Source organism: Nematolebias whitei, chromosome 8 (assembly GCF_014905685.2).
Source record: "Nematolebias whitei isolate Nwh7 chromosome 8, NemWhi1, whole genome shotgun sequence".
Classification (NCBI taxonomy): Eukaryota; Metazoa; Chordata; class Actinopteri; order Cyprinodontiformes; family Rivulidae; genus Nematolebias; species Nematolebias whitei.
The window spans coordinates 4,799,502-4,812,985 of NC_056505.1; the positions used below are offsets into that span (position 1 = coordinate 4,799,502).

At 42.3% G+C, this 13,484-nt stretch overlaps 1 protein-coding gene across 1 annotated transcript in view; it reads right to left on the reverse strand.

Annotated features, from left to right (window-relative positions):
• Nucleotides 1-13,484, reverse strand: part of cfap299 (cilia and flagella associated protein 299) — a 123,200-nt gene that overhangs the window by 24,027 nt on the left and 85,689 nt on the right. The window contains exon 4 of the mRNA XM_037680154.1: nucleotides 224-366. Within this exon, the coding sequence (XP_037536082.1) occupies nucleotides 224-366 (143 nt within the window). The remainder of the gene's footprint in view (nucleotides 1-223; nucleotides 367-13,484) is intronic.

The following is a 13,484-nucleotide window of genomic DNA, read 5'->3' on the forward strand; positions in this document are numbered from 1 at the left end:
GATGGACTAGAGACCGGTCCAGGTGTCCCTGTGATGGACTAGAGACCTGTCCAGGGTGTACTCCACCTCTCGCACAGTGATGGCTAGACATGGACACCAGTGACCCCGCAACCCAAAAAGGAAGAAGTGGGTAAAGATGATGGATGGCTGGAAGGTTTGGAAATCTTGTTCCAACAGAAAGAACGCCTCCACAACCAACAAGTTACAAGAAAATGAGACTTACCATAAATCTGAACGTCCTGGCATGAGCCTTTTCCTTTTGCTGAAATATGGTTCAAAGTCTTGAGTGTTGAGTCTGTGGGCGTAGTCTATATATCCAGAAACCTCCTGTCCAAGTGAATTATAATCCCTTATGAAAATGATCGACTGTAAAAACAGAAAAGAGAAGGAAACCCTCTGTGTTAATAATCATGGCTTGAAGTCTTTTCTGAATAAAACCCATGAACGATAACGTATTTCAGGCAAATGAATGGTCAAAATACGTCTAAATCTAAATACAAAAGGATCTTGTTCAATTTTGAACATAGTTCCAAACAAAAATGACTCCAACTCGTGTCGTCCTGGAGTGGCCCGAGCTCACCGAGGTGGCCTGTCTGCAGAATATCCTGCTCAAATAGGTGCGTGGGACCAGAACAGAACCATTTAATGTACAGTAACTAAAGTCTCAGTTCCGTTCCAACACTCCTACAGTCAAGGCAAGAATGCTTCTTGGAATTACATAAAATATAGAGCTCTGATTTAAAACTTAATGCTGTGGGTGGTGAGAAACATTCAGACAGTTTTGGTTAAAACACAAAAGCAGAAAACAATTTGTTCACTCCTTAAACTACGATTCTTCCTCACGGACCTTTGTATTTTTGGAAGTGGCGTTTTTCCTTATTCACTCTCATGCATCAACACACCCTGTATCAAAAGAGCAACCGTGGCTGGACAAAAAGGTTATCATATAAAAGCAACGTCTTTATACTTGTCATTTGATCATCATCTGTTCAAAACTTAACTGCCTTTGGTCATAGATTACATTGCAAATGAAACGTTCGGTGTCACTGTTAGCTCCATGTTTAACGCTGGCATCTCTTCTAACTATTCTTTTGCACATCAGAATCAGCTTAGGGTCACAGCCTCCCACAAAAGTCTCATACAATCCCAATTATGAAAATGTTGGCACTTGTCCATCCATCCATCCATTATCTTTTACCCGCTTCTTCCATTTTGGGTCACGGGGGTCACCGGAGCCCATGTCCATCAATCACTGTGCGAAGGGCAGGGTACTTCCTGGACAGGTCTCCAGTCCATCACAGGGACACATGGAGACAAACGAGACAAACAACCATTCACTCTCTCACTCATGAACTTTGTCACACCTAGGGACAATTTAGAGAGTTACCAATCAGCCTAACATGCATGTTTTTGATCTGTGGGAGAACCCGGAGAAAACCCATGCATGCGCGAAAAGAACACGCAAACTCCACCCAGAAAGAACTCCAGACCGGGATTTGAACCGGGGACCTGCTTGCTGAGAGGCAGCAGCTCTACCAGTTGCGCCACCGTTGGGACTTGTGCAAAATGTAAATAAAAACTGAATGAACTGATCTGCAAAGCGCAGCCACTAACTATTCTGTTGCAGTTCTGTTGCTCAGATGGGAAGAACAGTTCCAGAAATTTCTAACTCATTTTGCAGTCGATGTAGCAGAATTTTGTGGTCGACTGTCAAAAGCTGATGACAGATCCAATAAAATCAATACACTGCACTGTGCATCTATCTATCTAAATCTAGGTCCTGTTTGAGTTTTCTGCTGATAAACAGACCAAAACACTGAAATCAGATTAAGAGACAATGACTTCAGGTAGTTTAAAAAAAGGTTTGGATTCTTCAGTGCAAACAAATGTCTCATTTAAAGACGGTTTCCCGGACGCACATCAGACAAAAACCTTTGAAGCGGAGTTCATACAAGACACAGCCTGAGGAAAAACAGATGACAAGGTTTTGTCACCGGATTCAGACAAAGATTGAAAGGCAAGTTGTCCATACCCACTCCCAGCCTCCTCCCAGTCACAGAGGACATGAAATAATCTTTTCATGTCTATTGAATAGTTTAGATAACGCCTGATGACAATAGATGTGAAGAACTCCAAAGAGAAGGCACACTCAGGTGTGAAGAGGTTGTTTTGTCTGCCTGTTCTTGGACAAAGGGCTGTTTTTCTTTCTTCTCTGCCTCATATTGTAAAAAAAGGACTCCTTTTGTGTTTGACTTGTCTCGTTTGCTCTGAGCATGAAAAAGTCCCACTTTTCAGCTTAAAGTAACACTCGGTGCTGATACCTCTGCTTGTGAGTTCACATTTGTAAACCTGTCAGGACATGGGCCATCTGTGGATCCCCTTACTAAAGAGGCATAAGATAGCTAGTGCTCCAGAGATCAGGAGAAAAGAGGGCTTCTTCGTCTGTTTCTCTAAAATGTTTAAAGCAGATGCTATTAGGCTCGCAGCTGGCTGGAGGCCTGAGCCATTTACCCTATCTACTGGCTGCTGTCCTCGCCCAGCCAGCCTTGAAAAGACATCATTAGGTTGACACGGCAAAGGGGGAGCACCATTTGAGTGGTGGTGATAAAAATAATATTGGATAAATGTCTCTTTGATGTGTAGTCCAAGAACAATTTGACTCCCAGAGATATCAAGGGGCAAATCACATCATAACAACAAGCTCTGTATGTTACTTTGTTAAAAAAAAATATTACGTAAAATGAAATCCAGTAAAAGTTTGAATAAAAACCTAATTCATTTAGTGATGAGAAATTAGTCCAATCTGTTTAATCCATGTGAAGTATATTAAATTGCTGAAGTAACAAAGTAAAAATCATCATCATGGCAATGTTTGTCTGAGTCTCACTCACTGATAATTCTAGTTTTGTTCACACTTTTCTAAAGTCCTTATCAGAACAAACAGCTCTAACCATCCAAAGACTCTTACATTTATAAAATCTTCTCTCAAAGCATGTTGGAGTTGGTCTGAGATACCTTCTCCAGTCATGGTGTGTGATTTATGAAATGTTCAAAGCAGCATGGGGGTTAAAGTTAACCCACTGCTGTTGTGCCTCTAAAATACCTCAACTACAGCTCCAAATCCCAAACGAGTTGAAAAGGAGGCGCAGTGGACGAATTCCCGTCAACCTGGTGGTGGTGCTTGAATACCTGACCGCCGAGATCCTGGAGCTGGTGGGAAGCTCGGCTTGTGACAACAGGAGGACCGGGATCATCCCCTGGCACCTTCAGCTGTCTGTCCGTGGTGACAAGGAGCTCAGCAGACTGCTGGGAGGAGTGACCATAACACAGGGAGGAATTCTGCCCGGCATTTGGGCAGTCCTGCTGCTCAGGAGGACCGAGAGGTCCGCCAGATCTGACAGCAAGCTGGATCCGGGTGGAGGGATTGGTATCTATGGACAGATTCTTCAGATTCGCTGCAGGAGATCCTTCCTGCCCACAGCTATCAGCATCTATAACAACTCTTGAATGAAACCAGGCTGATGAGCTACGACAACACTTAATTTCCCTTTGGGATTAATGAAGTATTTTTGAATTGAATTGAAACAATCTTGTGAAAATTAAGCATTTTCAGTGTTAAAATTATTGTATGTGTGAAAACAGGGTAAGCATTAAACAACACAAACAAAACCAAACTCAGGAGCTCTACTAGAGGTCTGAGAGCTTCAGGGTTCTCTTTAGTATCTTAGCTGTTTATAGGACTGAGCTCTTCTGGACAGAGATCTGAGGTTGTTCCTTGGATCTGCTGGAGCCATTCGTCATTTTAAGGGCAACATCCCCAAGTGCCCCAAATGACCACTCACGCCACAACTGGAGAGGTGTTGACTCTCCACAACTTTCTTGGCATTTCGTGAGCTTAATGCACTCCTCCTCCTTGATGTTACAGTCCTTTGGAATTGCTACATCAATCACACTCCCTTTTACTGTCAACCGCCCCAATGTCCGGCTGGTTAGCCACCAACTGTGTGTCAATCTGGATCTAGAAGTCCCCCAGTGTCTTAGTCCTGTCCTTCTTGAACCATTAGTGAGGTCTTCCACTTTAACTATGAGACGCCCAACCTGCAGTTGGTACAGATGTTCCTGTACACTATTCCAGTTCTTGGTTGTAGCATTCCATGTATGCTTTGCCTGCCTGCATCTTACATTTTGCTGCCTTTCATTTATCTGCTGGTGGTACGTGCCATGCAGGGGGATAGCTTTCTATGATGGTTCCTCTTGTTACACCTTTTCCACATTGTGTTTCTGCTGCCTGAGACATCATGGTTTCCATTCGCCTGTGGGGATCCAAGGTATCTGTTGCTGTCTTGAACATCTGTAATATTGCCTCCAGATAGTCCAACTTCTTTCATTCCATTTCATTCCTTCTCCTTGATATCATTTGACTCCATTTATCCAGTCCAAGTAACATTCCTCTGATTTTATTGTCTATTCTGGTGAGGTGGATCAGCTAGCTCGCTCATTTCTGGCACATAGCTTGATGTCATCCATGTAGAGGTGGTTGAGGACTGTTCAGCTTTGAAATCAGTTTTAATAGCCACTCTTTGCAATGCTCTGGCTGACGATGTAATGTTCTACATATTGTATATATTTAGATTTAACTTTGTCTTTACAACTTGGCTTTGAAAGGTAGTTCAAAGTTCAAACCCTTTGCTGCAAACAGGCAGCGTGAGTTGTTGGAAAGAAGGGAGGCCCCTCCACTTTACGTTATGGAAAACAAGTGGAGGTTGTACGTCACCTGTCAGCAATTACCAAGAACAGGTGCTGTGACCTCACAGGGCAGTGAGGGGGAGACCCCGGTTTACAGCGTGCATCAGCCGGGTTCATGCTCCAGACTGAGGCCCGCACAGATCTCAGGTACAGATCTTGGCTCATCGCTAAACTCATTTAGCTCCTCTTTGAGAATTTTTCCTTTTGTGCATGTGCTTTTGAAACTCCACCAGTGACCCTAGGTCGAAGGTACTATGAACTAAAAAGAATAGTAGACTGGGAGAATCTTTTAATCCATAGTTTATGAAAGACAACAAAGCATCTCAAATCCTTGTGGTTCCCCACCCTCATACAATTCCACACACGAGCATGTTTAAGCACTCAGAAACAAACAGTAAAACCTGAACACCATTGACAACGTCAACTATTTAGTCCTGTAAAAACTGTCAAAGGGTCTCACTGCATTTCCGCACACAATGCAAATTACTTCACTCACTCATCTTTCAAAACCACATGGCTGAAAGAGAAGGATTTACAAATTCGAGTCAAACAGAAGCTGATAAAGCTGACACATACGGTGCCCTTTCTTTGTATTTTTGAGAACGTCCTACAGGTGGGGACACAAAGCTGGACCACCTGACATCCTGTGGCATGTGTGTGTGTGACTGTACACACAAATAGAAACTTAAAGCCAACAAACCACCAGAAGGTGGTGAACTTTGGTGTTTTTGTTGCAGAGAAACGCACAAAAAATGGTCAGCTGTCGGGAGCGTCTGTGGATTTCTGTCACTTTGTTTTGTCAGTGTGTCCTGCAGCATCAGCTCCGTCACACCCGGAGGATGTGACAACAGCTTTGTCAGTAAACAGGGTCACTCTGATTGGCTGTTTAGTTGTTAGTGTTAATATACCCTGTGTGGAGGCAAGAACAGCCATTGAAACGCTTCACTCGTAGCCACAATTGCTTTGAGAAATGTTAAGACTTCAAAAATGAATTCTAAAAACAAAAACAGCAACATTTTCCTCTATAAATGTAAGTTGTTCAACTTTATAGTCCTTTCATATTGTGAAAGCCGAGTCAACACACACTATAGTTTCCCTAAATTTGTTTTTTGCCCGTTTGATTTCTTCAAGTTAACTACTTGAGCATGTTTTTTTGCTCTTTTAGCCACTCATTTATCAAAACTTTCAGCTCATTCAGGAGATATATGTCATGACGTGATTTCCACCTTTAATACTTTTACAAACACTGAAATTTCTTCAACTGATTCAAAACCTAATCGTTTGTAACCTGCTTTAGCATACTGTTGGTCTTTTTGTGCTACTTTTAGCTTGTAGCTATCCATTTGCCACTTTTGGTTTTAACTATTGTTCTGCTATGTTCAGCTAGTCTTAGCCTTTTTGCTAATTACTTCTTTTAAGTGCCATTCTGTTACATTATTACATTAAGGTTTTAGCGACTTCTACTTTAAGCTTAGCTGGACTTTTGCTACTTTTAGTTATTAATTGATGTTTTATTACTTAGAACTTTTAGTTATCCTTTTGTTACTTTAGCTTATAACTAGCCTTTTGCTTCTTTTAGATATTGCTTTGTTACTTTTAGATTGCTTTTTGCTACTTTTTTAACTTGTTGTTTTTCTTCTTTTCATTTTAACAACTCAGTTTCAACTTCTTCACCAAAAACTACTCTTCTGCAACTTTCAGCTAGTCTTTTGACCTTTGCTGACCTTTGGTAGCATTTACCAATTGTAGCTTTTATGTACCATTCTGCTAAGGTTTTACTTTGTCTACTTATTTTAGCTTCTAGCTAGTCTTTTGACACTTTTAGCTGGTCTTTTGCTACTGATTGCTATGTTTGGCTTTTTTTAAACCAATCAATGCCTGGGAGTCCTCGCCCAGAAATGTTTGAATAAAGTAGATGCTATTTCCTGCATTTTGGTGTATTTTAACAGGTTGTTAAACATCTACGTTTACCTCCATTTGTAAACACTCCGCTTCTGTCAAGCATCCTACCCCCTGGTTACTTCAGGGTTCTGAGCACGACTCGTCTCCGCTGAATTCACCGTCCTGTTCGTTGTTGTCTGACTCCACATGTGAAGCCTCCAGGCGTCTCCTCCGTCTGTTCACGGTGGCTGGCTCGCGTGCGACCTGCCTGGTTAGCTCGGCGCTCACCCCCAACACTCACTCGCTCCTGCTCAAATCTCGAAGGCCTCTGCCTTCAGGTGCTTCAGTTCTCGGTTGTCCAACTAAGGACAATGAGAAGCCTTTTGTTAATAAAAAATAAACTGGACTGTCTTTGACATTTTGATCGCTGTTATTTTGACAAATTAGCATCAATGTTTTGATACATAATGTGAACAATATACAAACTTTTCTCGTTGTGTTTTTAGTAAATAATCAAAATTTTATTAACACGCAAACTTTCAAACTGATTTGCAGTTTAGTTGTGCTGTTTAATTACATTTTTGAGTTTTTAATAAAATTGTGCAATGACTTTGGACTTGGGCAGCACAACTGGGAGAGCTGCCGCCTCAGCGAGCAGGTTACCCGGGTTCAAATCCTGGCTGGGGGCCTATCTGGGTGGAGTTTGCATGTTCTCTCCGTGCATGCGTGGGCTTTGTCCGGGTACTCCCGTTTCCTCCCAAATACCAAAACATGCATGTTAGACTGATTGATAACTGTAAATTGTCCCTAAGTGTGAGTGAGAGTGAATGGTTGTTTGTCTCATTTGTCTCTATGTGTCCCTCTGATGGACTGGAGACCTGTCCAGGGTGCCCCCCCACCCCCCTCACACAGTAATTGCTGGACATGGGCACCAGTGACCCCCGCAACCCAAAAAGGAAGAAGCAGGTAAATACAGTATAATGGATGGATGGACTTTGGACTTTTAGGTGCGGGGATTTTTCTAAGGGTAGAAGTGGACGTGATTACTTGAATGGGCCGGCGGCTCGTAGATGATATTAAGAAGCTCGTAATTGACTGTTGTGTTTAAAATTAGTGTTCATGTAATTATTTTCAGTTTACATATCCAATATAAAGTTTTATTAGTTCAAGGCAGTCATATTCGTTCAGAACTTTATTATTAGTAAGCCTGAGAGTTACCGGATCCAAGCATACATTTACCGGAACGCACCCTGTCAAACTAAGAGAGTTCCCGGATCCTGTTCCAGCAGGGTCCAGCTCAAATTAAGCTCTGCTTTTAGGTTTTGTTTTAATACTTTTAGTTACTCTTTTGTGTTTTTAGCTTCTAGTTAGCCTTGTTCTTCTTTTAGCTAATGCTTTGCTACATTTAGCTTTAACTTTGTGTTTTTCCTATTTTAGTTTTCACAACTCAGTTTCAACTTCGTCACCATAACGTACCAAATGTTGAGAAGTCAGTGTGTGCACAGAAAACAAGTTTCGCTTTTGTTAGTAAAATTTTACTTAGACAAATGAGTCCTTCATATATTAAAGCAGCTGAATCCAGCTGGGTACTACACTGACTGAACTTTGGCCATCCCCCATACAAGTACGCAGACACCACCAACCCAATCTGTCTGCTCCTAAGGCCTCCTGCCCCCCCAGCCCATAAGAACAATCCTGCAGTGTCAGGGAGCCGTGCAGGTGTCTTGCGGTGTCAGCTGCCAAACTGTTTATTATTGGCGGCCTGTGCTTCAGGAGGAATCTATCACTAACAACTGCGTGAATTTGTTGGGGTAAGGAAAACATGGTTCGTACTACAGAAGCGGTTTTACCCCCGTCCACGTTTTTTATATTCATTGAGAAGTGCGTGTTGTGAAGAGCTTGGAGTGGGTACGGGGAGTAAAACAAGGAGGGGGTGGTTGCTTGTTTGATTTGGACGTGGCTTCACACAGCCAGTTTGGGTGCATCGGTGGAAACCACATGTGCTGAGGTGTCCTGCATCGACCCCCATTAAACGTCATGCGGGATACGCAGTCCAGGACAAGAGCTCACAAACTGAGGAGTTTGTTGTAAACTAACCAGGTGTGTGCAGTTCTAACATGCATCAGACATGACAGACTGCCAGGACTGCGTCTGTTTTATTGTGGTATAGATTGACTTTAGCAGATTAGTGTGTAAGGCATAATAAATCATCTTTGATGCACTGTTTATATTCAGGATAATTTACTAATTACGGATGTTGAAACGTCCAAAGAAAGTAGGGAACGTCTGCCTTTACTTCAAACTTCAGGTTTTCAGGATTTTGCTTGAATTAAAAGCAAACTAGAATAAGCTGACAAGATTAAAAAAAAACAAAAAAAAAAAAAACACGTTAGAATTAAAAAAATACACAATTATAACATCTAAAAATTTTTTTTTAAGTATTTAAATTTACATTTACACTTCAAAAAATATACCCATTATCCTCCGTTGCTAATCTTTACAATGAATTGCGAATAATCGTGTACCGTATTTTCTGGTGTATAAATCGCATTTATTATGAGTTTATTTAATCGTCAAAACAGCATTTTGTCAAGGCAGTGCGGCACCAGCCATCCATCCATCCATCCATCCATCGCAGCCGGAGCCGCTAGCCCTCCAGCGTTCCTCCGCCTGCACCAGCTGAGTGAAGCAAGCGCGCACGGGAGGACTCGTTGTTGCAGTTCTTAGAAATTTAAAGCGTCAGTCAAAAATTACATTATGAATATGGGAGAAAAAGTATATAAGCTGCTTTGGCATACAAGTCACAAGATTAACAAATCTATTTTTTTTTTTTAAATTGCGACTTATATGCCGGAAAATACGGTAATTGCTTGTGTGTGTGTGTGTGTGTTTTTGTCTGTTAGCAAAACACTTAATTTTGATCAAACTCTCACTGGATGTACATCTCTGGGCAGCACGTCTAATCCCCAAAATGTCCCCCGGGCGCTTTCAATAGCTGCCCACTGCACCACCTGGTGGTGGATGGGTTAAATGCAGAGACTAATTTCGCCATTGTATGGAAACATACAGTGCTGACATTGTGATGACATTATTATTATTATTATTATTATTTAAAAACTAATTATTTTGGATGTCAGCTCAACTCAAGGTGCCTGCCGTCACAAACTGACAAGAAAAACACAAAACTGTTTTAATTCAGTCCATTTTACAGAAACTGAGCTCACGTTTCATGTGGTAGTAGCGGACAGTCATCCACAACACAACTTGAAAGGTGGTGGGACACACACACACACACACACACACACACACACACACACAGGAAAACTGGAAATTACATGATCGCCCATCTTTCATGGTGGTGAACAAGAAAAATGTATCTGTTGAAAATATGACTACTCCAGGAAACACGACACGGACATGCAGCTTCTTCTGGCTCCTAATGAGATTTCCACGAATCCAGCTGAGTGAACAGCCAGTAAAAAGCTGTTGGTGGTGGTGGTGGTGGGGGGGGGGGGTCTCTTTAACCAGTGTCACTTTTACAGCTGCCAGGGTTAATAGGCTGTTTTTTTTCCATCCTTTTGTGCAGGGAGGGTTTAAAGTTGAAGCACAGCAGAGAGGAAGGAGCAGGCTCCATTTTCCCCTCATGACTAGATGATTTCCTCAACTGATTATCTTCTGACGTCAACTTGATTCAACCAACTTATCATGATCTGAACGTGTCTGAACCCAAGCGCAGGCAGGACTCGGAAGACTCAGGAATAAAGCTAATGCATTTATTTAAACAACACAAAACAACAGCTGACGCGGCAGCGAAGCTTGAGGTGAAGCAGACAGAATAAATAGGAACACCTGTGATTGACAATGAGGGACACCTGGGGTGATTCGGGTAGAGGACAGGTGTGTAGGAGCCGGAAAGACGGGGTTGACGAGCAACCTACACCAATCCTCCCATGACTGACCTTAGTGAACACAAAAACGTCTCTAACTCGGTCGATTTAACAGATATTGAGCTGCAGTTTAGTGCGGTTGAGTCATCTTCACACGTGCTCTGAGCTGAACGTAGCGTGCTCCAATGACTCCACCCACAAACAGCATCAGGTGTATTTTGTTGCTGTTAGAAGGCTCCGACACTTCACATGCAAACACAATCCAAAGTGGCCTAAACCTCGTCATGTCTGCCGCCGTCTAAACGTCAGTCGTGCCATTATGTCACTGAGATACCTCACTACCATCCAGGCAAAAAGAAAGGAAATCTTTTTTTAATTATTTTTTTATTCTCACAACAACTTCTTGTAATCGTCCTGACAGTTTTGATTGTGAATGCAAGCGAAGAGGGGTGGAAATAATCAAAAGACATTTCTTTTCCTTTCGTTCATAATTACAGGGTGTGTCACTAGACAGATGTGTTGGCACGAGATGAAAACACACACACGTACGTGCGCGCGCGCGTAAACTGTTCAAAAGGACTTTTCCATTTGCAAAGTGGTTTAATGTTATATCTGTACTTCTCTAAAACACAGGTTGGCCGGGTCGCACCAAATACTCGACTTAATGAACCGGCTTACAGAATTTTTCCCCTTTAATCAATCTTCATGCAGTTTCTCTTTTCTCCACACACACAGAGGTTTTATAAATGTGTGTGGTTCCGCAGGTTCTTGCCTTCATAGTTCCTGGCGTTTAAAATCCTTTGAAACCGTACAGACTAAAGGAAGACGAAACGTGCTTAAAGAAGACGATCTAGAGTCTGGATTAGATACAACTTCCATCCCTATGTGTAAAATGCAATAAAATAAATTAATTGAATGCAATGATTTTCAAAACTCGTAAACCCATATTTTATTCACCGTGAAACATGAAGGGAACGTCCCGTTCGTGTCAGATGGAGGATTCTATCAGTCCTGGGTCTTTGCTGAAGTTGTAGGTTCATGATGTGCCAGATGTTTTTTACTGTAGAGGTCTGGACTGCCTGCAGACCAGTTCAGCTCCTGGATTCTTCAACTAGCAGGATAAAGTTCAGCATTGTCTTGCTGAAATAAGCAAAACCTTCACTGAAGAAAATAACTCCTAAATGGGAGCGTGTGTTGTTCTAAAACCTGCATATAATTTTCTGCATTAATGGTGCTTTTCCAGATTTCTGAACTGCCCGTGCCAGAGGCACTAATGCACACCCATACCATCAGAGAGGCAGGTTTGGAACTTTGCACTCATAACAGACTGGATGGTCCCTCTCCCCTTTAGTACAGAGGATGTTGCATCCAGATCTTTACATTTTGCCTGAGGTGTACTAACAGCACGGATATTGACTTTCAGCATCATCTGTTGAGCTAAAAAACATATTAAGTGTTTTAACATATTTTCACTACGATATAAACTGTACATGACGAGAACATCAAAGTCTTCACAAATATTCAGTTGAGGGTAAATCTCTACTTCTGAGAGCTTCATCTTCTTCAAAATACTCTTTTTACCCGGTCCTCTAACAGAACTGGTGACAAATTCAGATTCTAATGCTCCTCCAGCTGTTTATCATTTGCCCTACCAGTTTTTACAGCCTTTGTTGGCTCTGCCTCAACTTTTCAAATGTGTTCTGCCATCAAATTCAAAATTACCCTTTTTGTTAGTTTACAATTTTTAAATTTTGTGGTTTCAACATTTGATACGTTTCCTATGTGAATGAAATCTGGGTTTCTATTTTTATTAAAGCAGCACGGTGGCGCAGTTAGTACAGCTGCCGCCTCTCAGTGAGAAGGTCACCGGATCAAATCCCAGCCAGGGATCTTTCTGGATGGAGTTTGCATGTTCTCTCCGTGCTGCGTGGGTTTTCTCCGGGTACTCCTGTTTCCTCCCACAGACCAAAAACATGCATGTTGGACTGACTGGTAACTGTAAATTGTCTCTAGGTGAGAGAGAGCATGAATGGTTGTTTGTCTCGTTTGTCTCTATGTGTCCCCATGATGGACTGGAGACCTGTCCAGGAAGTCTCCTGCCTCTTCCACAGTGATATATGGGCACCAGTGACCCCCATGACCCAAAAAGGAAGAAGTGGGTAAAAAGATGTTGGACAGATGTTTTATTACGTTTTACACAGCGTCCTAATTGTTTACAGAACTGGGATTGTAGTAACTATTTCAATTTGGCCTAATTTCTTTTTGTTATAAAACACAAGACAAACAGAGATGCTGAACATGTTGTTACACCTCGTGTGTTTTCCAAATGCATCTATAAAAATACTGCATGTGTGTTTGTGCAAGAGATGGAATAAATAAATAAATCCAGAAGCAGGTGTCCTCCTCTTGAGCTTTCTAAACAGCCGATGGTAGACAGCTACGCCCAGTGAGGTTAGCCATGAGAGCAGAACAACCGTGGCCAAATACCAGAGGGGAAGCAGCTCCGTCAATCAGTCAGGAAGGCAAAAAGCACCTCGCTCAACCTCTCGGTCGCGTTGGTTTCTGGCTTTTTAGAGAGGCCGGCAGTAAAACCCCCACCACAAAATAAGTGGCTTGAACCCACACACTTCAAATTACAGGGCGCTCGAAATCAGAAAATTCTATTCTGCTTTTCACAATTGATGCTTAAGAAATTCTATTAAAACCTCCGTTGTTTGGTCCATTCTGCAGCGTCGCTGTTTTCCCTCTCTGCTGGCTGGAGGGATTGTGCTTTTCGCTGTTCTCAGAAACAGAAAAGTGCTCGACGCACCGTACAGTTAGCACGACGGCAAACAAAAAGATCGGTTTGAAGAGCGACGAGACAAACAGCGACAGTGGAACAGAAGAAGAAGGTCCTTCAGAAGACGGATGTGGATATTACTCGTGTAAGGATCCCACTGCCTGCAGCCTGCCTTGCTGATGGCCGCTGAT